At 40.5% G+C, this 24,657-nt stretch overlaps 4 protein-coding genes across 7 annotated transcripts in view; 2 read left to right on the forward strand and 2 right to left on the reverse strand.

Moving 5' to 3' along the window:
* Positions 1–45: 45 nt before the first annotated feature.
* On the forward strand, positions 46–3,256 carry pld4 (phospholipase D family member 4). Its single transcript, XM_026304563.1, has 11 exons — positions 46–132; positions 286–352; positions 452–612; positions 1,089–1,272; positions 1,390–1,510; positions 1,597–1,724; positions 1,810–2,010; positions 2,137–2,276; positions 2,374–2,539; positions 2,617–2,713; positions 2,796–3,256. The coding sequence occupies exons 2-11, from the start codon at positions 302–304 to the stop codon at positions 2,996–2,998; spliced, it is 1,452 nt and encodes a 483-aa protein (XP_026160348.1). The 5' UTR covers positions 46–132; positions 286–301; the 3' UTR covers positions 2,999–3,256.
* Positions 3,257–3,812: 556 nt separating this feature from the next.
* srp14 (signal recognition particle 14) lies at positions 3,813–7,365 on the forward strand. Its single transcript, XM_026304575.1, has 5 exons — positions 3,813–3,963; positions 5,023–5,095; positions 5,232–5,344; positions 5,439–5,471; positions 5,599–7,365. The coding sequence occupies exons 1-5, from the start codon at positions 3,940–3,942 to the stop codon at positions 5,686–5,688; spliced, it is 333 nt and encodes a 110-aa protein (XP_026160360.1). The 5' UTR covers positions 3,813–3,939; the 3' UTR covers positions 5,689–7,365.
* Positions 6,693–13,119, reverse strand: xgb (x globin). Its single transcript, XM_026304585.2, has 5 exons — positions 12,929–13,119; positions 9,871–9,978; positions 8,053–8,173; positions 7,677–7,757; positions 6,693–6,812 (listed from the first exon to the last, which is right to left on the reverse strand). The coding sequence occupies exons 1-5, from the start codon at positions 13,093–13,095 to the stop codon at positions 6,693–6,695; spliced, it is 597 nt and encodes a 198-aa protein (XP_026160370.1). The 5' UTR covers positions 13,096–13,119.
* Positions 13,120–13,135: 16 nt separating this feature from the next.
* LOC113128909 (pleckstrin homology domain-containing family G member 3-like) overlaps positions 13,136–24,657 on the reverse strand; it is a 30,195-nt gene continuing 18,673 nt past the window's right edge. Inside the window, exons 5-19 of one of the 4 annotated variants that reach the window (XM_026304535.1) lie at positions 23,250–23,319; positions 23,113–23,159; positions 22,865–23,015; positions 22,366–22,497; positions 21,346–21,528; positions 21,125–21,217; positions 20,918–21,004; positions 20,806–20,836; positions 20,502–20,603; positions 20,320–20,352; positions 19,554–19,564; positions 18,881–19,225; positions 18,023–18,133; positions 15,534–16,986; positions 13,136–15,421 (exon numbers count right to left, since the gene is read on the reverse strand). In XM_026304535.1, coding sequence (XP_026160320.1) covers positions 14,766–15,421; positions 15,534–16,986; positions 18,023–18,133; positions 18,881–19,225; positions 19,554–19,564; positions 20,320–20,352; positions 20,502–20,603; positions 20,806–20,836; positions 20,918–21,004; positions 21,125–21,217; positions 21,346–21,528; positions 22,366–22,497; positions 22,865–23,015; positions 23,113–23,159; positions 23,250–23,319 — 3,505 coding nt within the window. In that variant the 3' untranslated portion in view covers positions 13,136–14,765. The remainder of the gene's footprint in view (positions 15,422–15,533; positions 16,987–18,022; positions 18,134–18,880; positions 19,226–19,553; positions 19,565–20,319; positions 20,353–20,501; positions 20,604–20,805; positions 20,837–20,917; positions 21,005–21,124; positions 21,218–21,345; positions 21,529–22,365; positions 22,498–22,864; positions 23,016–23,112; positions 23,160–23,249; positions 23,320–24,657) is intronic. The other 3 variants (XM_026304539.1, XM_026304536.1, XM_026304548.1) reach the window with 3 other exon arrangements.

Raw genomic sequence — 24,657 nt, forward strand, 5'->3', positions numbered from 1 at the left:
AACCAGAAATGAAACTAAAATCAGGAACTCTGCTGTGATATATTCAGTCGAGGAGACATCGCTTCAGCTCAGTGCTGGGTGGAACTAGAGAGAGGAAGAAGCAAAGTTTGTTTTGATCTGGATCTGCTTTGTGTAAGTTCATTTTGCTTTCATTACAAAACCAAACTTAATGTGAGATTTAACACCCACAACAGATGCATGTCTTAGTGTAATCTGAACTGTCTGGTCTGTGACAGGTTTATTTTCTTTTTGGAACAGTCATTTCTTGCTTTTGATCCGTAACAGGTGAGCACAAGGAGAAATGTCCTCCTCATATGAGCGTCTTCATGACGGTTATAGTTCAGGCAAAAGGGTAAGACTGCCACAAACACTCACCAAGGTATTCAAGTCTGTTCTGATGGATACTTTTCTTAACTGTGGAACTGTTTTTCTGTAACTTCTACGTTGTTAGTGGTCAACCAGCTGTGTGACTTTAACTGTGGCTTTGGGCTGTCTGACCGTTCTGGGAATTTTGCTTGCGGTCGCTGTGCTGGAGAGACCCCTGCCGCCCAAAGATCATGAGACACTCCCTCAGGACACTAGTGGGGCCAATGTCTCTCAGGACCAGTGCAGGTAATAATCTGCCGATGAGATTCAGTGTCAGTGTAAACATTGCCCTGCACCAAAACAGTCACCAGGAACTGATACAGGCTCGTAAAGTTAACCGGGTATTGTGGTGTACTATAGCAGAAGTCACAGAAGCTGTCATAGCCAACAAAATTCAACAATGGATTGTTTGAACTAACTGAGGTTAAAAGGAGATGAATGCACAAATTTATATACAACATAGTGAAGCTATTTGCTCTCATACAGTCTCCAATGATGTATTTAAAGTCTTCAAGTTATTTTTATATAGAAATCTATTTGGTAATGTTTGTAACTCAGTTTTATGACACTTTTGTTTTTAATCTCACTGAGCCTTTTCTCGTTAACTACATGTTAAAACATATGAACAAGATCTGCTGACTTGCACTTCAATTGTACTCTAATTTTCTCAGTTTCATTTTCCAAAGAATTCACTCTGCTGATGTCTTTGTTTGTTCTGTCAGTCTGGCCCTTGTGGAGAGCATTCCTCAACATGTGAAATATAAAGCTAATGCAACATTTGGGATCCCTCTGGAAGAAGTCTGGAAAGATCTTATTTTAATGGCAACGGACCAAGTGGACGTGGCCTCTTTTTACTGGACTTTAACTGGGGAAGACATTCACGTTAACACTTCCTCTGACCTGCCTGTGAGTTACCATTTGAAATAGATGGTCATAAGCAGTAAAAACTTCCTCCTGAATGTTTGGTGAGTGTGTTTTTGTGCTTGTGAAAAAGGCGTTTTATACTCAGTCTGTCCTTGGCAGGGAAGGGAGATCCTGAAAGAACTGCAAGAGCTTCCGTCCAGGAATGTATCAGTCCGAGTGGTCACCAGTGTCCCCACTGTTAGAACAAACTCTACAGATTTAAAGATCCTGAAAGAGAAAGGTCTTTACTTTTACTGCTCTTAGTTTTTATTTGCTGTTCATTGTTTGAACCAGTTAAACTGCAGTGTCCTTTCTGGCTGTCTGTAGGGGTTCAGGTGAGGAAGGTGAATTTTGGGCGCCTCACAAATGGCGTCCTCCATAGCAAGTTCTGGATTGTCGACAGAAAACACGTGTTTATCGGAAGTGCCAACATGGATTGGAGGGCTCTTACACAAGTAAAACCAAAAAAAAAAAATCTACAATTTTAGGTATTTCTTTTCGAACTTAAAAGACTGGTCTAACAATGAATGTTTCCTGTAGGTGAAAGAACTGGGAGTAGTCATCTACAACTGCTCAAGCCTAGCAAAGGACCTTCATAAGATCTTCCAGTCCTACTGGGTGATGGGCCAATCCAACAGCACCCTGCCTCAGCCCTGGCCTTCAGAGTATGACACTGACATCAACAAACAACACCCCCTGCTGGTGGAAGCTGAAAATGTCTCCAGCAGCATTTACCTTGCAGTGAGTTTCAGTTCCCCTTTACATGGTCACTGTTATTCTGATGAATGAGGCTGTTTACAGAGAATTGACTCCTCCATGTGTGTATTCCAGTTTCAATCGGGATGACTGTTGTTGTGTTTCACCCAGGGTTCTCCACCATCGTTCTTGCCTCTATCAAGGACTCAGGATCTGGAGGCTATTCTCTCCACCATCTCAGAAGCTCAGCACTATGTGGATGTAGCTGTCATGGAGTACTTCCCCACCACACGCTTTAAAAAACCTCAGAGGTAAACCTGACCCACAAGGAAAAACTGTTTGCATCACCTCTTTGCTTTATTTCTTCACATTTAACTCTAATTTAATTAGAGTAATGTAATTGAACAGATACTGGCCATTCATTGATGATGCCATCAGGGCAGCTGCATTTGACAGGAAGGTTAAGATCCGGATGCTGATCAGTTGCGGGCGGGACTCTGATCCAGCCATGTTGGCGTTTCTTCAGTCTCTAGCCTCAATAGACAGCCCTCACCAGCACATCAACATTCAAATAGTAAGACAAAAGGAAGAAAGAAAATTTGTATTTTTTGTTTGTTTTTACCTCATTCTTTTTTCTTTTTTTTTTTTCAGAAATTGTACATTGTGCCTGTGGGAAACCAGTCTGATATTCCTTATTCCAGAGTCAACCATAATAAATACATGGTGACTGATAAAGTAGCCTACATCGGTGAGTATCAGATCACTTTCAGAGTTGTTATCTGAGAAGAATCAATTAATAATTGACCAGATAATATCATGTTGTTGCTCAGGTACTTCCAATTGGTCAGGGGACTACTTTATGACAACAGCTGGAGTGGGCCTGGTGATTTCCCAACATGCTCCTCATCCTGTATGGAAAACAAAGGCCCTGCAGAGCCAGCTCAGGGAAGTCTTTGACCGGGACTGGTACTCTGAGTTTGCTGTGAACCTCTCTGATCTGGGACACAATCCGGACTGTGCACTGTCAAGATGACAGGAATTCCTTTGTGAAAGTATTATTCAAACCATTGTCGTGATTTATGTTACTGTTTTTATGTTATCCTTGAAAAATCACTTTTGTTGTGCTAAAAATGAGGACACATTTAGTAAATAGAAGTCTGATAATACAAGTTGTATCATCCTCATCTTGACACACCTGTACCTACAAAAACATTGGCTGTTTAAAGGGCATTGATTGTGATTTAGTTTTATTCTTAGTCTTGTAATAAAAATGTATATACGTTTTATTGGCCATGAGACACTATATAGTGTGTAGTGCTAAGCTTTTTAATTCCAAAAATGTCAACATCCTTAACATTTCAGAATCCAGGGGCAATCACTTTTTGTGACCAAAGCATGACTGTGGTTAGGCTTTTCTGTGTCTGGCTGTGTATTGGACTGGGGCTGCTGCAATAGCTGCATTGGTGACTGTGGTTCTGACATTGTCTAGACTAAGCACCAATGCCAGGATTTGAACCTGGTGCTTCCAGATGAAAGTGTCAATAGTACATCACAACCATAAGCCAATTAGGCATGGCAGCTCACTGCATCTGGACAACCACTGTCACGGTCTTGGTAATCATAAGAAAAACAAAATCACAAGTTAAAGAATGACATCTGTGTAGGTTGCAGTTTTGGGGGGGTTGGGGAATTTGAGTCCTTATGCCAAATTGTTTGGGAAAAAAAACACATGACTAATAATGAATAACAGAGTCTCTGGCTTTAGTCAAAAATGCAAAACCTAATTAAAGTTGTGAAAACGACTGCCATGTGCTGATACATACATGTGGCTGTGTGACTCCCTCCCTGACGGCAGGCGGCGCTGTGACTGAGGTCCTGCCCGCAGAGTGAGGGCGCTGGGCGGGGCCGCCGCTTGTGTGGTACGTGTGCTTCAGCGCAGTTAGCTTACACAACAGCTGTGTTGGAGCCTGAAACATGGTGCTGCTTGAAAACGATTCGGTAAGAACAAATCGTACATTGTGAGTAAACGGGTGTTTTGTCGCTACTGATAATAGAAAACTTAAAACGGACGCCTCACCTGTCGGACAGCTAGTTAATGTGCTCAGCGTTAAACAAGCTAGTCTTCCAGCTGATTCATTAGCCAGCCTGCTAACGCTAGTTGGAGCTAACAGGTTTGGAGCTGGCAAATATAATATGACCGTGGGTAGTCTAACGTACTCAAAGCCCTGTGCCGTTGTTGTAATGTAAAGTATTGTAGGATTAGTTGGGTGTCTTGCTAAATGCTAAATCCACCAGTTCGTAAGTGGGCACAGATAAAGCTAACTGCTCAAACTTTGTAATGTTTCGTTAGCACTTAGCTTTAGCTGGTATGTTAAAACAGCACAGACAGACCTGAGTCTGCTTAAACTAAACATCTCATTGAGGCTCTGATATTTATGTATTTTTTTAAAATACTAATTAACCAACCCACTTTAACAATCTGATCTCATTTGCAAGTTTATTTTGGTATCGTTAGTTGTGCTTAAAGTTAGCGAAAACTACCGTATTTTCAGGACTATTTTAGTCGCGCTTTTTTTAGTTTTGTCTTATCCTGTGACTTATTGTGTAAGTCGTGTGTTCATTTACTGTCATTAGCGTTAGATGGCACTCTTGGCACAACTAGCATTAAATATTATACTGTACCGCCGTAAAAAGGAGAAACACTCATGTTCTGAATGAATGAATTTCATAATGCACTTCTGTTTGCACACGCAGGCTAGTGCGTTCTTCACAAGCTGAAGTAGACTATAATTAGTATAATTAGAAATGCGAATCATAGACCGAAGCGACTTATGTATGATTTATTCAGTTCAACACGGTTGTTTTTGCTAAAAGCGACTTAAAGTCCAAACAATACTGTAGCTAATGTTGTCTCGTACAGTGAGTTGGCCTAAAATGTTTACAATATATTGCACTTTGTCGTTTTTCCACAGTGTAGGTTGTGCCGAGATCAGTTTATTCAGGATAAGTCTGTGATCATAAAATCATTAAGTTCAACATGTCCTCTCTGTTCTCCAGTTCCTCACAGAGCTCACACGGCTTTTCCAGAAGTGCAGAACATCTGGAAGTGTTGTCATCACACTAAAGAAATGTAAGTAGAGCCCTCACACAATTCACAATCACAATTACTTAAACAAGTAATTGTGATTGTTTCAATCAGGAAGTAAAGTTGAGTTTCCCCTTTATACTTTTAAGCTGCTAGAATCTGTTTGGTTTCTTCTTTCCAGATGACGGAAGGACCAAGCCAGTGCCCAGAAAGGGCCACGCAGAGTCATTTGAACCAGCAGATAACAAATGTCTCCTCAGAGCAAGTGATGGCAAAAAGAAAATTAGCACAGTGGTGAGCTCATGGTTTTTTGTTTTTTTTTTCATCTTCTGATCTTTTTTTTCTTCACAAGCTACTAATGTTGATTTTTCTTTTCTTACAATTTCAGGTCACCACCAAAGAAGTAATTAAGTTTCAAATGGTAGGTTGAGTTAGTTTCATTTATTGTTATTGGGTGACTACATGTAGACTGTTTACTTGATGTTATCAAAACACCTAGTCTGTCTTTGATAAATGAATTAATCAAAAGCTTAAACTCCTTTTTACAGGCATACTCCAATCTCCTTCGAGCTCACATTGATGGACTTAAGAAGAAAGATAAGAAAACCAAAAGCAAGAAAACCAAAGCCACCCAATGAGCAGCAGACTCTTTAACATAACCTTGGGTGGCTAAACTAGCCTGTATGATTGCTAGAGGAATGGGAATAGCCTCCACATGGTCTCTTGCCCCAATCCGGCTTTCTACCCATTCCCCCAAGGCCGCAGAATCATTGTTTGTCCACTCAGTGACTGCTTTGATATTTTGCCATTGTTTGCATGGTGATGTCTTGTGATCTGGAACAGAAAACCTGATGGTTTCTTGTAACTCATACAGGTCGAAGCATGTCACATTTTTTGAACTTCCACCATTTCTGCTTCAGAAGCCAGGTCAACCACGGCCAGATCATAAACACCTGTGTTACCTCTGGAGTCAAACCCATGGAGCCCAGTAATTGACTAACTTCCATACTATTTAATTCGTCCCTATTTATCTTATGTCAATGGCTAACCTGGTAACCTCGACTGGTCGGATTTTTTTTTCTTTTTCTTAAATAGGATTTTGCCATGGGTGTTTAAAAATACAGAACTGAATGTGGCCAGGTCTGTTTTGTTTTTGTCAAATTTAACTACTTGCCTTGCTATTGGGGATAGATTTTTATTCTATGTTGTTTTACATTTTGAAGTACAGTGTGTGTTTTTCTGCCCCCTTGAACCACATCCATGCCAAGCTTTCAAAGTGGATGTCTGAAACTGTTAAACACCAATAAAATGTATGGATAGTTTCTGTTAATGTGGTAAGACAAAGATGCTTTTATGTTTTAAATGAGCTGAATAACTAAACATTAGCAGTAATGTAATATATACAAAGTAGTGGCTGCAGTTCTTAATTTTAATAACTTCTAATAAGTCCTGTTCTTGTGGAAGAGCACTGGTAGAATTTATGATCAGTAGTGCATTGTTATAAGATAAAATATCAAATAGTGTATCTGTAGACTCTGGTAAGCACAATGTTGGAAGTATGACTGTAAGTACACTATATACATAAACAAATTTCTGTGCTGTAGTGCTAAAAACAGTCTGGGTTGTGGTCAAGAGAACCACCTCAGAGAGCTGTGTTCCTCTTCTCTGGCCTGTCCTTTGGAGAGAGTGCTAGGTGGCGCTGTCGGGTGCTCTCCTCCTGGTATCCCTGCATCATTAGGCCGGCCACATACTGGAACATGGCCTAGATCACACGCAGTAGACACTGAACTGGAATCCGAGCTTTAATAGGTAAAGGGCATTCATTCAACCAAGCTTTGATAAGTATTCTTTTGTAAGCAGACAAATTAATGAGGAAGTGATGAATTAAATATCTTAATACTGAGCAGTGTAAAAAAAAAAAAAAAAAAAGACTTGCATTTTAGGAATTCTTCTAGCCGAAGAAGACAATCTTTATGTACAATTTGAGGTCTGATTTTTGGACAGGCTGAATGTTTGGGATGGCAAAAGTTAAATAAAACAACTAATTTCAACCACTAGAGAGCAGCAGTTGTCAATAATTGAAGCAGATGAACAAAAATTCAGAACCATAATCTTAAATGTTAGTTTTTCTTAGGATATTTAAGTTAAATAAAACATGCTTTCTTTAAATTGTGAACATAATTGCATGACTATAATTTCTTGCATATGTTTTACCATTGGCTGCTCTAAATAATGTCCCGAGCACCTCAAATTTTGTGTTGGCTGTTATGTATTATCAGAAAGCTCTGAATTAATTAAAATGAAATGTAGAAATACTGAATAGCAACAACGTAATTTGTGTCTGTATTAATAACTCAAGGGATCTTGGAGTGACATGATTTGACAGAGACAAGTTCCATTTTCCCAATATGCTTTGTATGGTTCAGTGAGATGTAAAATTTTATATCAGTCAAGCATGTGTTGCACTGCTTACCAGCTGCAAACTAGATTCAAACTACCCCTGCTGACATGCTGGTCATACACATCATACCTATTTCACAAGGCATTTACCCAGAATTGGTTGCTGCAGAGGTCTCAGATTAGCACCCACATGAGGAGACGCAGGTCACACAGTGAAACTCCTTACCTTCCATGCCTCCTCCAGCTCTGCTGTCCACTTCTCCTTCAGGATGGGCTGCACGGCACAGATAAATTCTGCTCCAACATACTGGAAAATAATTATGAAAGACACTTAGGTGATTATGCCTCGATGAATAGGCTACTAACCAGTTGGTGTGTCACTCCATTGCTGCTTTGGTTATTTGCAGGAGTAGGCGTGATTCCATTTTAAAGTTCTGGGAGTGCATTGGTTTCATTGAGCTGCTGTAATTTTAGGGGTCTCGATATAATGGTGAGACTGATAAAGAGCTACAGTATCAGTTCAAATAATGTGTATTTCTCTATAAACAAAGCGCCATCACAAAAGAGGAAACTGCAGCGCTGTTGGGATCATCGGGTCTTACGCTGTAGTACTTAGGTGGTGCGTTGTAATGATAATGGCTTTTTCCCAGCTCCACAGCCAGAGTCTCCAGTCTCTCCAGCTGGTCCAGTCTAGCCACACTTTTCTCAATGAAAGACATTACCCTGAAAGAGATGGGGAGGGGGGGAAGATAGGTGCTGGATGAGCTACCTAGACTGAATTGTGAATTAACAATGGGTGACAATAAACTGATTCACCTCTACTGTAGATACGCGTGACACTTCTCAGGTGAAAGGCTGCAGGATGTCATTTACAGTTTTATAAACCCAAATGCCAAGAAAGATAAATACAATTTATTCCACATCTATCAATCTAGCTCACACCTGATACAAGACCAAGTGACTGCACAATACTCTATCCCCCTTTAAAGCATTCATTCTCTCAGTCTCCTTTGTTACTGTGCAGGTGTTTTGGCCATCACTGCAGCGTGTGTGTGTGACAGTTGTGAAGATGAATATGGAACAAAGGCTCAGAGTTGGTCCAGCTCTCTCTTTTGCTGTCACCATGGACATTTGTATTAAGTGCAGTTGAAGGACCATTTGGCCTTATCATTGAATTTGAGAGCATTCAGGTAATGCTGGGATAGGTAATAAATTTTTTTTCTGTGTGTGGATGCTTCAATGCCATACACTAACCTCTGTACCTTCAGGTCCTCAGGCATTAATTCAGTTTTGGCCTTGCGTATAGAGCAACACAGAGAGGCTCGGTTCATCCTGGGAAATGGCAGACAAGTGCCTGTGATGTATGCTACAGGCTTGGTCCACAGCAGAGTGGTAAGCAATGCTGTAATTATTTAGCTGCCTGAGGTGTTTTGCTCTTCCACTTGATTTGTTTCCGATAACAGCATGGTTTTATTATATGATGCTGTCCAATGTAAATGAAAGGGGTTGTTTAAAGAAAACACATTACCTTACCTTCCTTTTGCATACCCAAATTAAACTAGCTGTTGTACTTACATTTTGAGGGTTACATTGATGAGTTTGGTATCATTGAAAAGGAAACACTTTCTAGTGTATTTTGACTATTCAAATTTGGCCAACGATTTTTGGTAATACATGTGGAAATACAGTTTCGGGCCCACAGGTGGGTCCAGGGTAGGTATAAAGGATAAGGCCGGTTTTTTTTTTCTTTCATTATATTCTAATAAAACCAAAACTAACAATAAATTCATCCTAATAGCAAGCACTGCATGTAGACAGAGCCTGCTAGTGAGTTGCACATTGGCACTTTTCTCAATAGACATGGACATGGTTGTAGTTTATTTTGAGTGAATTCTGCAATACATTTTTCTGCAACCACCAATTCTCACTAGAGCAGTGATTCCCAACTAGGGGCACTTCTCCTTGGTTTTAAAAAAAAAATCCATAAGTTTATATTTAGAAAAAAAAAGGTAACTGGACTGCTTTGTTAAAAAAGTTGAGCTAAATCTACAGCTGCATCTTCTATTATAACAGTATCCACATTATATAATTAATAATAAGAACTAAATAGTTTCTCAATCCCCAATCTTAAGAGCAGAAAATGTGTATAAATCCACAGCTGAAAATAGTCCCCAGCGAATGCACTCTACTTCTGCTTTAATAAGTTAACGTGCCCAGTTTTAGCCAGTCATTGTCGCCTATGTAGCAATAAAACTCTTTGTTGTTTTATGTATTCTCATGTGATTTGTTAATAAAATGCCTTCTCCTTTGAATAATGTTTGGCAAGACAATATGAATGGAAATTATTGTGACAGAAGACAATGAATGACTGTGTTATGCTTTCATTGGCTGATTTGTGGTGATGCTGTGTCGTGACAGACCTTAGACCGTGTGCTCTGAGTTCCCGGCTAGTCCGCAACCTCTCCAGGTCCTCCACATCTCGGAACAGGAAGAAAACATCCTTGCATTCAGGGTGCGTCTGAAATAATCTGTTACCAAGACAACAACAGCACAACCCGCCATCCGTGAGCCTCTGAGAGCCACTCATGAAGACAAGCCTGTCATGTTCATTCCCTCACCAAAACAAACCTCCCTCAGCTTCCCAACTAAACTGACATAACACTAGAGAACTGTCAATTTTGATGCTTTCAGTCATTTCTTTATCCTACTGCCATCCAATCAGAGAACCTTCCAGTGTCCAGCTGAGCTACCTGTGATTAGACATGCCACCAGAACACATAATGTCCTCTGCATGTGAGTTGCATTGTGCTCACAGATGCAAGGTTTATGCTAATTATGTTTTTTTCAGTATGATGTCTGTATTGGAAGACAAAAAAAGCTAATAATTAGAATAAAAGGCTGATGATACGTAGCATCACAATTTAAACTATTTTAAAGTTGACAACGTGATTATATGTGGTGCAGAGCTATAACATGGAATTAAATGTAAATTAGAATTTAAAATACATGTGGGCGTGGCAGTTCAAACAGGCCTATTCTGTTTTCTGCTATTGTTTTCAACATAGATAGATAAAATACAGAAAATCCATTAAAGATAAAGGCTGCTCATATTTACCACATCATCCATATTTATGTATTTTATATGTCTATGTTCAAAGGTTTTCAGGGGCTGGAACGTGGCGTCTACGCCATCTATTGCGAAACGACGTCGATTTGCGTGGAATACGTCCATGCGTCGCGACGTTTACGTTCATTTCCAGTTATGGCGGAAACACCTGCTTATGCTCCGGGGTGAACTGGTTCGATCTGGGCGGGAAATATTTAAACATAGTCCGATAAAAAGAAACTGCGCGCTTTGAGAACTGAAATGGCCCCACGTTATTACAGTGGGCTAGTCCTACAAATGACGACACTTCAGGGTAAGTATTTATTGTTTTCACAGTGAATGTTTTTGTTTGTTGACCCACGGGAATACTCTGTACAGCGGTTGCTAACGGCTAGCTAGCATGGCAACACTGTTACTGTCTTTAGGTAAAAGACATTGAATTAAAACTTGAAAAAAGACTTGAATTAGCTCCTTTATTCCCAACTTTCGCGTTAAAGTATGTGATAAATGCACTAGCCTTTCTGAGTGGTTAATGAAGAAAGCAGGAAATATTCTATAGATTTGATTTTTTTTTTTTTTTTTAATCGTTAGTTGCAGAAGACTTGTTTTTCTCCGCGTTTTTAAGTCTGAAATACAGAGCAGAGACTTCATGAATAAATGCATTAGATGTCTTTAAGATCAATGGGTCTCTGTGCCCTTTAACAAGCAGATGGCAATGCATAGTGGCCTATACTGAAATGCAATGTATTCACACTATCCGGGACTCAATCCATTATTGGCTGCACTGACAAAGACATGTTGTCAGATGTCTGTAATACAGTATTTTACTCTAATGTCTGCCTGTGTTATTTGTTTGTGTAACTCTGCAGTTTGGTGCTTTTAAATTATAATTGTACTGTTTTAATTGATAGTACTTGCTTTTTAATCAAGCCATGGGATCTCTTCATTAACTACAGCCCCACAGATTGGAACTATTACTATTTATTACTATTATGTATTTCACAGGATTCACAATTATGCCTGATTGAATGACAAAGTAATGTATAATGCAACAGTGTTTGCATTCTGGTGTGTACTCTGCTTTCTTTGTGAGAGAGATTGGGAAATTTGCTTCTCTCTTCTCTTCTTGTCCACATCTCTGCCACTGTCAACACAACAGCTACATGAAGATCTTGTTTTGTTGTTGCATTGTGAGTACCTCTTGTATGTACGCAGGCAATGTAGCACTCTTATAGCTCAAAGAGACTTTGAATTAGTACTGACGAGTCTTTGGAGTATCATATTTTGTATAAATGTGACCAAACATTATTCCCTTGCCAAGGGTTTTTGCTTACTGTTCAGTCATGGGGTACAAGCCCTGACAACTGTGGGGCCCTTGGGTGGCCATGAACCACAAGAGTCCAGTGTATTTCCAGGATTAGATGCTAAGGTTATTCCCTTCAACTGCTGGGGGTCAAACACCATTAACTGGCCTTTTAGCCATGTGCCTGGTAGTCTTGTTGCTCTAGATGCTGCAGCAGCAGCAGCAGCAGTATGAATGTCCCCCAGTCTTTATCGTCTTTATCGCAGTGTTCTGTCATTTGTTTGAGTTCCCTGCCAAAGAGATGAAGATGTTTCCAGGATGCTGGTCATTATCATAATTGACTAAATGCATTTGCCTGACGGCTAATGTCTTTAATTGTGTAGTACTATGGCAGGCCTGGAGCTGTGTATTATGATGTAATTTTGTTAAGATGTGATAAGAGGAGAAGAATGGTATTGTGCTCCAAGCTTTCAGTGAAAAGCTGAGGGTCAGAAGGCAGATTAGAGGAACATGGTGGAGGCGGAGGGATACTGGTGGTTCATTTTCAGGCAAAGCAAACAATCAAAGTGGATTTGTGAAGCTTGTTTTTTTTTTTGTTCAGCAGGTCAGAATACAGTGCAGAGTTTTCATTACAGCTGTCTGATAAGGTTAGGCTAAAAAGTCATCATTGGTCTCCCTCAGCTATGTGTTGTGATCAATTTCTTATTATAGGTTGCATTTTAATAACCATCTTTGCTTTGTTATCTGCTTGCCAAAGGACACAGGAGATCTGTACATCAATGAAAAGAAGTCTTTTTATGTTTATTTTGGAGGCAAAATCCACAATATCCAGGTTATGTTTATTAAATTACACATAATTCGTTTTACAGCCAGAGTCTTGTCTTAAACCTCATAACAATCCAGGAAGTAAGAGTTAATAAAAGTGCCCCTGTATGCCCCCCAATTATGCTTAGTTTCAATTGATTTCCAATCTTATAATTTAAACCCAATATATATATTTTCTTCACTTTTGCGTTATTTAACATGTAATCAACAGTAAAAAAATATAGAAAGGAATCAAGCATCTTACCCAATGAATATAATAATCCCTACTTTGGCTATATCCTCCCGAATAACTTTCCAGGACTCCTTAATCATCTGAATCTGATCGTCGCTGAGGCGCGTAGTAGCGGAATCCTCCGTATTTCTCTCTCCAAACTCCGCTTTTGCTGCTAGACTTGATATTGCGCAGCCCATTCTTCATTAAAAAATAAAAATAGACGATGATACTTTTGCGCTAATCTGTGTGTGGGGGGTAGTATTAATTGCTTTTATGTCAGATTAAATATGATGTTGCTGGCATCTGAGTTAAAGTGCGCAACTCCATCCGTGTCTTGAACGCATCTAGTGGTTGTTGCGGATTAGTGTCGAGTAAACAGTAAACAGACACAGGGTGTTTCTACTGGGAATTGGTTCAAAATAAAACCAGCACAATTCGTAACAAGCCCTTCGTTTTATTAAGCTTTTATGTTGAAGGGCGGTCAAAGTGACTTCCGGTGTATGTCTTTTTATGGCGAATTTGACGCAGCCAATGAAGGCAAAAGATGATTCTGGTTACAGGATCATTATAATACTGCGTGCTAGCTCCATAAGGGCTCATGATAACCTGAGGCACTAAGGCTGGCCTGTGCTGTCATTTCAGATAAAATCTAGCTATAACAAATTAATGACACACACATGCGCCCACTTCATAGTACTGCCACTAGTTGTTAACACTGTTAGCAAATCTAAATTAAAGTATACTGCGCCCAGTCGCTCACACCCCTCTATTTTAAAATTATTTAGATGTTTTAACGCTTGTGTTTTGTTGACACTGACTACTTCCTCAGTTTAGAATCCCATTTAGATCAGTGTATAATCGATCAACCAATCAGTTAAATCTCCATTAATCTTGTTTTACTTGTTTGAAAAACAATTTGTGAAAAAAAGATGTGTTTTTAGAAAAAGCAAACAGTCTCAGTAAACTTTCAGATGTATATAGATAGTATGAAGTATATCTAGTTAAGTCTACCCACTTCAGCCACAGTACGAATTGATATATAACATGACAAAGTAAAGTTATATCCTCTGGACTGGGAACCATTTCTGCTTTTATTGAAAATATGGCAAATGTGAGGTATGAAACAATATATTTTATGGGACTAAAATGTAAAAATTGATTGCTCCCAGTCAGTATTTACATGAGGTCAGTCTCTCCCAAATATACAGTTCCATAAATAATTATCAAGAAAATATACAACATGTTGAGAAAATTAAAGCTCCAGTGATGGGTGAAGCAGCTACGGCAGATCCTGTAGTGCTGTGACCACATACATGTAAAAGTCAACAAATGTTACGAGGAAACTCTTTGGTGTACAGTGGAACAGCAGAGCTCACTTGTCAGTGAGTCTGCAGCTTTCATGTAGTTTATCTTGCTTTCATCTGAAACCCCTGCTGACCGTTTACATGGTTAAATGTTAATGTTGCTGTAGTAATTACTGCAGGAATCACCACAGTTAGGTGGGATTTCAATAGATGCATGTGATAAAGTGAATCTCACCTTCAGTTTATGCCGGTGTAAAGTTTTTACATAAACTTTGCATTGTACAGTGTAGACAAATACCCCTGTACAAATATTGCAATACATGCTGTTAAATACAAAATGCTCCTCCCTTCCCTCATTTACTTAACCAGTGACCACTAATATCCCTTTTATGTTTCACTGGTGCCAACATCATCACCCAGTGTACCTTATACTGAAAACATTGTACAGACAATAACCGTCATTCTTCAGGGAGAGAAAACCATAAAAAGAGATGTTGAGAAAGATCAGACAGAAAGATAAAAGTAATATTTCCTGATAATAAAAATGTACACATTTCACATGCTCATGAGCTTGTGCCTAAACTCTGAAACTTCTCCCGTAAGTTTTTCACTAGATTACTTTCTGAGATCTTCCCTGAACTTGGGAGAGGACTCTTGGCTTCACAGTCTTGGCCATCCTGGAAGAGGTTGCCCCCATCTTGAGGTTTGCCATCTGTGCAGCAGGTCCTCACCGGTTGCTCAAGGTTCTGTACTTCATGGAGGGGAAAAGACCCCAGCATGTGGTCCAGGGAGCGCCACCTGCACAGCAGGGGCTGAAACCGAGATTGGGGTTGGGGCCAGTCCTCTCCTGTTGGACACATTTCCTTGTATACTGTGTTAGACTGTGTTGTAGAACAGTCTGATGGAGCACTGTGAAGATCAGAGAAGCTGTTGTGTTTGTATGAGCAGCCATTACACATGCCCATAGAGTACTGTAACATCCCACTGGGAGATGTGCAGCTGTGGGTTACTTTTGAGGCGTAGGAGGTCTCTGTGTACTTTGACCGCAACTCCTGCACATCTGGCCAGTGGAAAGTCTCTGACTGGGGGCTTTGTGGGCAGGTGACTGTGCTCTGGGAGCTTGCTGTAGAGCTGGGGGTCTCAACTGGGCTTGGAGAGCACACTTCTTGGATGACCACCTGATTGCAAGTGTTGAAGGGTAATCTCAGGTTGGGTTTACCTGCATACAGACAAAAAGCAGACATATGGAGAATGCTTTTCAGTTATGTTTATACATGTCCAACTGCAGATTACTGCAAAAGAAAAGCAACATAACTATTTGTTCTATTTACCTTTTTTCCTCAGTGTTATCTCAGGCATGTTTTTGAAGCCCTGCTGATTTGCTGTCTCTCGGTTCCTCTGCCAGACTATAGGTCTGTTGTTTTTGATGCGTTGGCTGTACTGTCGGGCCAGCTGGAACACTTTGCTTTTCATCTTTCCCATGTCTTGTAGGATCTGGTCCTCAGCCATGCCTGTTCGGAAGCTAATGATCTTAGGTGGCTGGCCGGGGTTGACGTGGCACTTCTCTTGTGGCAAAGGAGTGTTACTTGGATTCGAGTCCTGGACAGATTTCTCCTCCCCTGCTGGCGAGGTTGTGGTGGGTGATGAGATGGAGCAGCTCTCTGAGGCAGTGCTTATTTCAGACTCTTCTAAAATCTGAGATGGTCGTTCAGCTGCTTCAACATCAGAAATGTCTAAGCTGCTATCTTGTGACACATCTAATCTCGACTCATTAACTTTCTCCTCCTCAGTCTTGTGGACTTCTTGGCTCTCCTCCTCCACTTCCATGTCTTTCCAAACCTTGATCATGTCTGATGAGGGTCTGAACTCCTCTTCTGTGGATGATCCATCCGTGATGCTCTGAGATCTAGCCTCGACTTCCATTGGTTTTTGTGGCTCAGTTTTCTGGTGAGTTTCAGTGTTTCGACTCTTTTCTAAACCAGGAAGGTCAAACACTGACCATGAAGTGGGCCGGTTTCGGGAGAGGCCTTTCCTGTGGACTGGGACGTCCTGCTCCTGAGGAATACTGTTTAGCTGTTGACTCAGATTCCTGACTAGGCCTGGTGGAATATAAGAGAGACTTTCCCTGCGCTTGATGCTGAAGTTAGCATCTTGGTGCTCAGCGTGCTCGTAGTATCTTCTGATCTTGTGGATTAGGAGGCGATCTTGTTTAGAAAGAGTGGACCTGCGTTCCCCTTCGATGAGGGTGTCCACTGTGGGCTCATAGGCAGGTGTTGAACTGTTAGACTCAGAGTTTGTTTGTGGCTCTAGGAAGGAGCTGGCTAACATTTGTGTCTGTTTCTCCAGGTCCATGCAGGCTGACGAGCTTTTGAAGACATCCTTCTCTATCGTAGGTGAAGGACAGGTGAGGGAACCCAGGTCCTCTGAAACTAGACTGCTCTGTCTGGACAGGCTGCCGATGAAGCGCTCAGCTATCACACTCGCCTGGTCCAACACAGAGGATGGTAGGATGCTTTTGTTGTCCAACACATCCTCTTCCTCCTCTGAGAACTCCCCATTCGTCAGTACACTTGTCTCCTCCACTTGTAGACCAGAGGAGTCACTGTCTCCTCCTCCTTCCTCTCCAGTTTCTTTAGATGTATCCTGAACTTCTGGGGACTCAGCTTCTTGTTGGGCAGGGGAGACAGGAGACTCAGGGAGACTCAGAGAGTAATGCACCTCGAGTTGATTGCTCTCCTTTCCTTGAAGGACACAATCTGGAGGGCACAGCTCCTCCATATTTACCTGAAACATATACATGTTTGTAAAGTGGGACATAATGAATAAAAGAGACATAATGGCAAGCACTCTCAGTTCCCCAGTATCTTAATAAACCTTTTCAAAGTCAACTAGGCAGTTTAACCTCAAGCATCCAAATTTATGATGCACACATTTTACCATACGGGGCCTATTTGAGCCTTATTACGGGTGACCTGTTTCCATTGTGGTTGAAAATAACGGCAACATTGTGATCATATTTGCAGGCAGGTTGCTAATGTCTCTCACACATCTGTAGCTCTTAACAGTGTTTATAGTGCTGATGTTACCCTAGTTCTCCATTAATCTACATCTGTTTCCAGGTGTTGCCTGCTCTGGTGCAGTAGACTGCCTGGCACTAATAAAGCTCCAGACCTGGCATGTTTGTTGCAGAGGACACATAATAGGTCAAATCCTGTTTAAATGTACTGGTATATCAGCATTCTCTCACTCAGAGAGAGAAAAACAACAGCAAATACACAGAAAAAGGTTGATTTAAAATATTCAATAGTTAAATAATAGGCTTAGCAACAAACTAATTGATACTAAGGGAATGAGGAATGCTTGCACATCCACACAATAGGTTTAGTCTGCCTTCGAGGGAGAACTAAAACATGACAGAAGTCACAACAGTGAGAACAGTGTCACTTCAGATGTGTGGCAGCACTTTGGAATTGAAAAGTATGATGACAAAGAAGAGCTGGACAAAAGCAAAGCCATAAGCGAACTGCCAATTCGAAATAAAATATTGTGAAAATGCCATAAACCTCCAAAACAGACATCACTCAACATCAGTCTCCTTCATAACCAGGCAGAATTGGTTTTGAAATGAAAATATCATTAAAGAAGTCAATATTGAATCAAATTGAATCAACACCTTGTGAATTGGAACCCAATGGATTTATGAAATTGGTAGCAATACCCAGCCCTATTCTTTTGACGGTGAATAGATGTCACATGTGCCCTAAGAAACACACGTGGAAAGAGGCTAAATTGATGTGTGCACAAACATTAAATTAAATACCTGTGTAGTGGGATTTTCTTTCACAGCGACATCGTTTTCCTCTAGTCTCTGAGTTTCTGCCTCCTCTTTCAGTGTAGTTTTCAGTTCATCTGTGTGTGTGTCCTGATCATCCTGAAAGAGCAAAGCACAGCATTTGTAATTGTAAATCCTCCTGGAGAGATCAAACTGAGGCACCGTGATACACAAAAATAATAGACATTTGCTAGGCACTTAATGTGTATTCAGGTCACCTTTGAAGCACCCACTACCACAGTTACAATGAAAGTCTTCCATTTGAAATTACATGTATTCATTCATATTCAGAAACAATTAACCTAATTATTAAAATGCAGAAGGGAAATATGATTATCAAAGAGCTAAGCCCTTCTATTTTAATGATCATTTAATTAGATTGTTACATTAACCTTTGAAGTCACGTATCATTTAACAGGGCGCATTAAGCCACTGTTTTTAATGCAAATGCTGGGATGGTTTCAACAACATAAGCTTCAATCATGCCTCAAAACACACAACAATAAGTGGAACTACACATTTAAGGATAACAGAACAGCACATGTATAGGGAGATGACATTTAATTCCTAAGCAAAATAGTAGAAGCCAAGACATGCATCATATTTGATGGAAGTTATCACCCATGTGTTTTAGAGTTCAGTTAGGACTTCAGTCCATGCACTTCAGTTGTAGGAATTCGACCTGAGACATGCACAGTGCAAATGGTAGCAGGTGTTAGTTGGTATTGTTTATAAAGAGGAAAAAAAAACAGGAGGAGAGCAAGCGTGAGAGAAAGGCAGAGAGAATTGGCAAGCTGATGGGATGGAACAGGAAATGGGAAAGCTGTGGGTGGCAGAAACCCTCACCGTTGTGAAGTGAGTAGAAAGCAAAGCCCTGGCTCTATAGTGCCAGCAGGAGATGGCTGCCAGCACTGAGCTGGCAAAGTCGGCTACCTGGTCGTCTCCCATCAGTATATCTTCATTGTAACTCTCCCCCTCTTCCTTCTCCAGCTCCAGCCCCAGTTTTGGGTTACTGTCAGTAGGGCTTATGTGCTCCAGAGGTTCCCTTCTGGGAATTTGATCCTCCACACATTGCCTCTCAGCCTGGGGCTCGCCTAGAGTGGAGGCCAATGTACTGGTGACACTGGTGACACTGGTGGCTGGCTGAAGGGAGTACCTGTCTCCCAGCAGTGCACCCTCACTCTCTGCATGCTGTAGCGTAAAGTCATAGACATGTGGTTTGTTACAACAAGGTCAGTGCTAGAGCCATGTTTGTGACTGCAAGACTGGAAATGGGATAGAATCATCACAAAGCTGCTTTAGCCAGGGCAAAGTTTGAACTGTGAAGATTAGGTTGGCACTTTCTCATTTTTGGTTAGATGTCTTTTACAATATCAACAGGAAGTGTCACCTGTTGTGTTGAAACTGGGTAAACCATATCTCAATAGAGCATGCTGACTTAAATAAACTGATTTGCTAGAAGAAAATGAAATGAAAAAGCTTGTCAGGGTTTAATCAAAGACTACATTTGGACACTCACCTTCAAAACAGCTGCATGAAGAACAAAGATAAAAAGGAAAGAAAAAGAAATTATGTCAATAACACTGGAAATAAAAGCATTTCCCACATAAATTATTATATAATAATACCACATGCATTTTGTACAATTATTGGTGAGAACACAATCTCTGCCTCCACAGGCAGGGTTTGAGTGAGGCAGGAGTTACTCTGGGAGGCCTTGTGATTAAATATATACCAATTAGAAACATCTTCCTCTCAGAGGCTCAAACTGGACATGATGCAATTAACAAAGGATGTGATGACCTACTCCCTCACTGAGATGGGGAAGTTGACATGAAAATGGTTTCTTCATTACATGGGTTTGAAAAATTGATCTGGACTGGGAGCAAAGGAGAACTGGGGACAAGAATACAGAGGTTTTCTCTCTCATAGTGGCCAATTAGAATAGATGAGAGCAGCAAGATGCACAGATCTAAGGGCAAGGCTGAATTTGACTGTTGAAAAGAGCCTGTCTATGACAAAAATGACAAAGCCTTTGACCGATGTGGCATATAATTAACTTCTTTATGTGTAAGGCCAGTGGAGTAGGAGTGAGGGAGTGTGTGTGTCTTTTGATCTCTTTTCCAGGTGTCCCTGTGGGAGAACAAAGCAGCAGTGCATTGGAGTCACAAAATAACCTTGGGTAGAGGGCTGTGGTGTTACCATCCATCCAGAAACTAAACCACTACTAATGAATCTGCCAAAATCCTACTGAACATCCAGAGGTGAACCCCTAAAGCACGAACCTTTTGTGCTCCGTATGATTTGTTTTGCAGGCTCTAAAAAGGGAAAAAATGAAAATGGGATAACTCATTAGAGGTGTAAATGACAACGATGTTATAGCTTATAACTAAAAACCAATAAAAGGGAGCAATGTTGCGTGTGAGTTTATGGATACATAGTGGTGTGGAGATGGACGCTCTTTTACCTGATTGTCTTCTCCTATTTCGGCCCCCAAGATGGACATTGTCAGCCTGGTAGAACTCTGCCTTCTTCAGCCGCTCAAGACTATAGTTGTACTTCCCAGGATCTGTGCAGCGGAAGGATAAGTCGTCATATTTACAGCCACAGTTACAGAAACCATTTGTTCCACATAAATGGACAGGTTATGGGCTTTGTTTTCCTGGTAAATTAAAACATCTTTCCATATTTTCCACTAACTGCCCTTCTCTGACGTAAGCAGCATCAGTACAACTGGCACTAGCATAACAAAAATTATTCATAACACTTACAGTTTGAATTGTCCAGGATGGCTTCTTTTGCCTTTAAAGAAAGACACAATGTGTTTTAATAAAATACCTGTGTTTAGTAGTTATTTAGGAGTTCGGGGACAACTTTGTTTACCTTCTCTGGGATGATGGTGTTGTGGTTCTCAAGAATAAGTCTTTTAATGTGTTGCGCCCAGAGACGTTTCTCTTCTACTGACTTGGCCTGGAACAACAACACCTGTCAGTCATGAAGTCATTCCCATTACAACTGATTGAAGAGTGTGTGCTGTGTGACTGTGCTGCAGAAGGAAAAAGGTTAACTGTTAATGGTGTCCACTTTTACCCGCACTGTCTGGGGTTGCTTGGGATGCTTGAAATGGATGACACTGAAGAGCAGGGGATCCTTGGCACTGTCAAGTAGCATTAGGGTGGAGCACTGCAAACACAATGAATGCACACATTTACCTGAGGTCTGACAGAACTTAATTAACTGATATGTCTAAATTCTGTGTAATTTGTTTGTAACTATGAAAATACTGATTAAAAAAAGGTCAAAAACCATACTGAAATGTGGATCTTGTAGACATAGTGTTCCCCTCTTTTCTTGGTAATGAGGAGCATCTTTTCAAAGAGAAAGAGTGTACGGGTGTTCTTTGCCCTCAGTACATGAAAGGTGCCCTCCAGTACCAGCTCTCCATAGGTAGTCAGGTCAGCACCCTTCCAGTTGATCAGAAGAGACTGTATCTCCTGCAGATTCACATGAAAACACATACCCCCACACTCAGCTATGCTCCACCACCATGAAGGCAAACAGGTGATGACTAAAACTAAGGAAATTATTAAAAAACTATGACCCTCACTTAAACACTAGACTTCAGAAAAGGCATAAACACCAAATTTTGAAGGTTCATTGATTGGCTTTGGAAAATATCTGTTCATAGACACTAAAAAACATATTTATACAAAAAGTGAGTACTATAGCAAATATGTGGAATAAACTAATGAAGGAATTCATTTTGGGTCCTCCAACAACCAGAAAGCAATGTAGTGGTGCTGAACAACAGAGGTACAAAAAAAAAAAAAAAATCTCCCATCTCACGAATTCACTTTAACTTTAGTATAATGCACAGGGTACTGTACTGTTTGTACGTACTACACTGATGAGCCAAAACATTATGACCAACACAGGCATCAGCCTGCAGGTCTGCTAGAGCTTAGATCGGTCCCGAAAAATGAAACCCGAGCCTACCCGAGCCCGTGCACCTTGTGTCCGAGCCCGGCCCAACACATTAACTGTAATTATGAGCCCGAGGCCGATTTAAACACTGCAAGACTTGCTGTTTCAAAGAAGTTTTGTAATTTGAGCAATGACTCGGATCATGTTGAAGTTACTCAGGTTTTCATACTTGTCCTTTTTTTATGCTAACACGCTGGGGCCTGACTTTTCACTTATTTAATATTATAGATCTTGACATGCACCTTGATCATAATGTTTGAGTAATGAGCTGTCCAAATGTTTTGGCTCATCACATTGGAATAACACAAAGATACTGTCATGCGTGCAATTAAAAAAATCTACCTGACCTGCACTCTGACAGCATGTTCATGTTTCCTCTTCATATCGTTGATGTACCAGGCCACTCCTGTCATGGTGTCTATGGCTTCCTGAATCACCTCATAGCCGTCCTCATCTGGGTCAAAGTGCTTTGCAATTTCCTTTAAGAGAGACCAGGGAGAGTTACAACTTCTGACAGTATTTTCCTTACAGGGAACTAGTTAACTCCTTCCTCAAATGAAGAGAAATGTGTGTCCAAACCAAATCTTTTGGTGAATTTTCTGTTGTTTAAATAACCTTGTAAAATATTAAATACCTCTTGGCCTGATTTAATAATTCATTAAAATCAAAGGCCCAGAAAGGGGGGAGGTGGTAACAAGCAGTTACAAAATGAGTTTGCTTCATCAGAATTCAGACTGGGTGAGAACTAAGTAATAGTTTCTAAATAACAAAACCTTAAATCTAAGGCCTGTAGATTTTGAAGAAAAGTTGTTTTGGAGCAATAAGAGCACTGAGGACATTCTATACCTGAAGCAGCAGGTGATATTTCAGGATCCTCTGAACTGGCTTGAGCAGATAGGAGCCCAGCGGTAGGGAGCGCTTAAGAGTGGCTTGACGATCCCTGAAGAACTTGGCTAAAGTTTTACTCGTCATGCAGTCAGTCAGTGCTGCCACTGAGCTGGAGGGCAGCAGACAATGATGCTTATCAGCTCAGTCAGGCATGTTGGATCTCATATAGTCAACAAAGAATTACTTAATATTTTCCAGGTACTCACTTAGGGTAATTGGTGCAATACTGGGTGTAGATTTCAAAGTATTCGCTCTAGGGAAACACAAGGCAGACAAAAATGTTAATAGTGTTTCATTTCTTGAGATCACTGTAAATGAGTATGAGGCAGATGCTGTCATTCACCTTGTCTACAAAGCATCGAGCAATGGCCACAGGGTCATTTTCACACATGTCCAGAGACTGCAGGAGCTCACTGAAGTGAAGAACACAACAATAGAAAAGCTGATTGTAATGGAATTAATCACCAAAGATCTACGTCTAGAAAGGAATACAAAAACTGAAGTAAACCAGAAGGGATGGAATAACAATTAGTGGCTGCCATCAAATGTTAATACATTTTATTTAAATGGCTCTGACTTCTATTTTTGCCGAGTGAGATTTGGCCTTTGTTGAAACATAACTCCACTAGAGGGCAGCATACACTGTAAAACAACCTATATTTGACGTGGAATTCAGTCCCACAAAAAATAAGCTTTTTCAGGGCTTAGGAAATCAGAATGTGAGAGTTTACTAAAAGGAAGATATATAAAGGTTTATTACTTAAAAATACAACAGTACAAAAAAAACTAAACATTGCAAGTATGATTCAAGACAGCTGTTCAGTTGACATTGCAGATAAAACATTTGAGAATCAAATAGTTCATGAACCCTGCATTCCATAACTCAGGTCAAAGAGTAGAAACTGACTCTAAGCAGTGTCAACATGTTCATGGCACAGTGAGAAAAGTACTGGTGTCACATTTTATCCCGCATGAATTGTTCTGTCAGCAGTATTTAAGGTTAGAAACGTTTATTTTTTTTTCCCAATGAATGTGGCCATTATGGAGTTACTCTACGGTATGTTCAGAAGATGGTTTACATGGTTTGTCAAATGTTAAGTAAATGAGGAAGCTGGGTTTGTTATTTATCTCAATGTCCCCAGAAACACTATAGAAACACTAAGCTCTTTGCAACAAAAGTCTGCTTTCCCACTGGGTGGCCTCCTGCAAATTGGCACAACTCTGCTGAAATATTAAGTAAACATGTGCCACCTGTTCACAGGCTGTCACAAGCATTTCTCCACTGAAACAATACTGGAATAAAACACAGTATTATCATCTTCACTGCAAACATAAAGAAAATAAGCCCCTCTGTGAAATCTGTCAAACTCTCTTGCACAGTTGTTTAGAATCTCATTAAGAAGTAACAAGAATTTAAATCATCCCAATTTGTGGTTCAGAGCTGTACGGCAGCCTTGGCATTACCAGGGAGGCTCCTCACTGTGAGAGGAAAGAGGAATGTTAATGTGTGTTCTGGCAAGCAGCATGGTCTGCAGTGAGCAGCGGCTGACATAAGATGATTCAACGTAAAGCTAGCTGCACCACCATTTTCCCCAGGAAAAGTCTATTTGCTCTAGAGAGTGCTGACCTGTAGTTTCATGCATCCGCTTTGAGTGACTAAATGAATATAATGAATATCATATTCTCCATTATATTTATTAGAATAACATACTGTATGAAAAGATTTCTTGCCAAAGAAATTATAGCTGGAA

Source organism: Mastacembelus armatus, chromosome 22, assembly GCF_900324485.2.
Source record: "Mastacembelus armatus chromosome 22, fMasArm1.2, whole genome shotgun sequence".
In the NCBI taxonomy this organism is placed as follows: domain Eukaryota; kingdom Metazoa; phylum Chordata; class Actinopteri; order Synbranchiformes; family Mastacembelidae; genus Mastacembelus; species Mastacembelus armatus.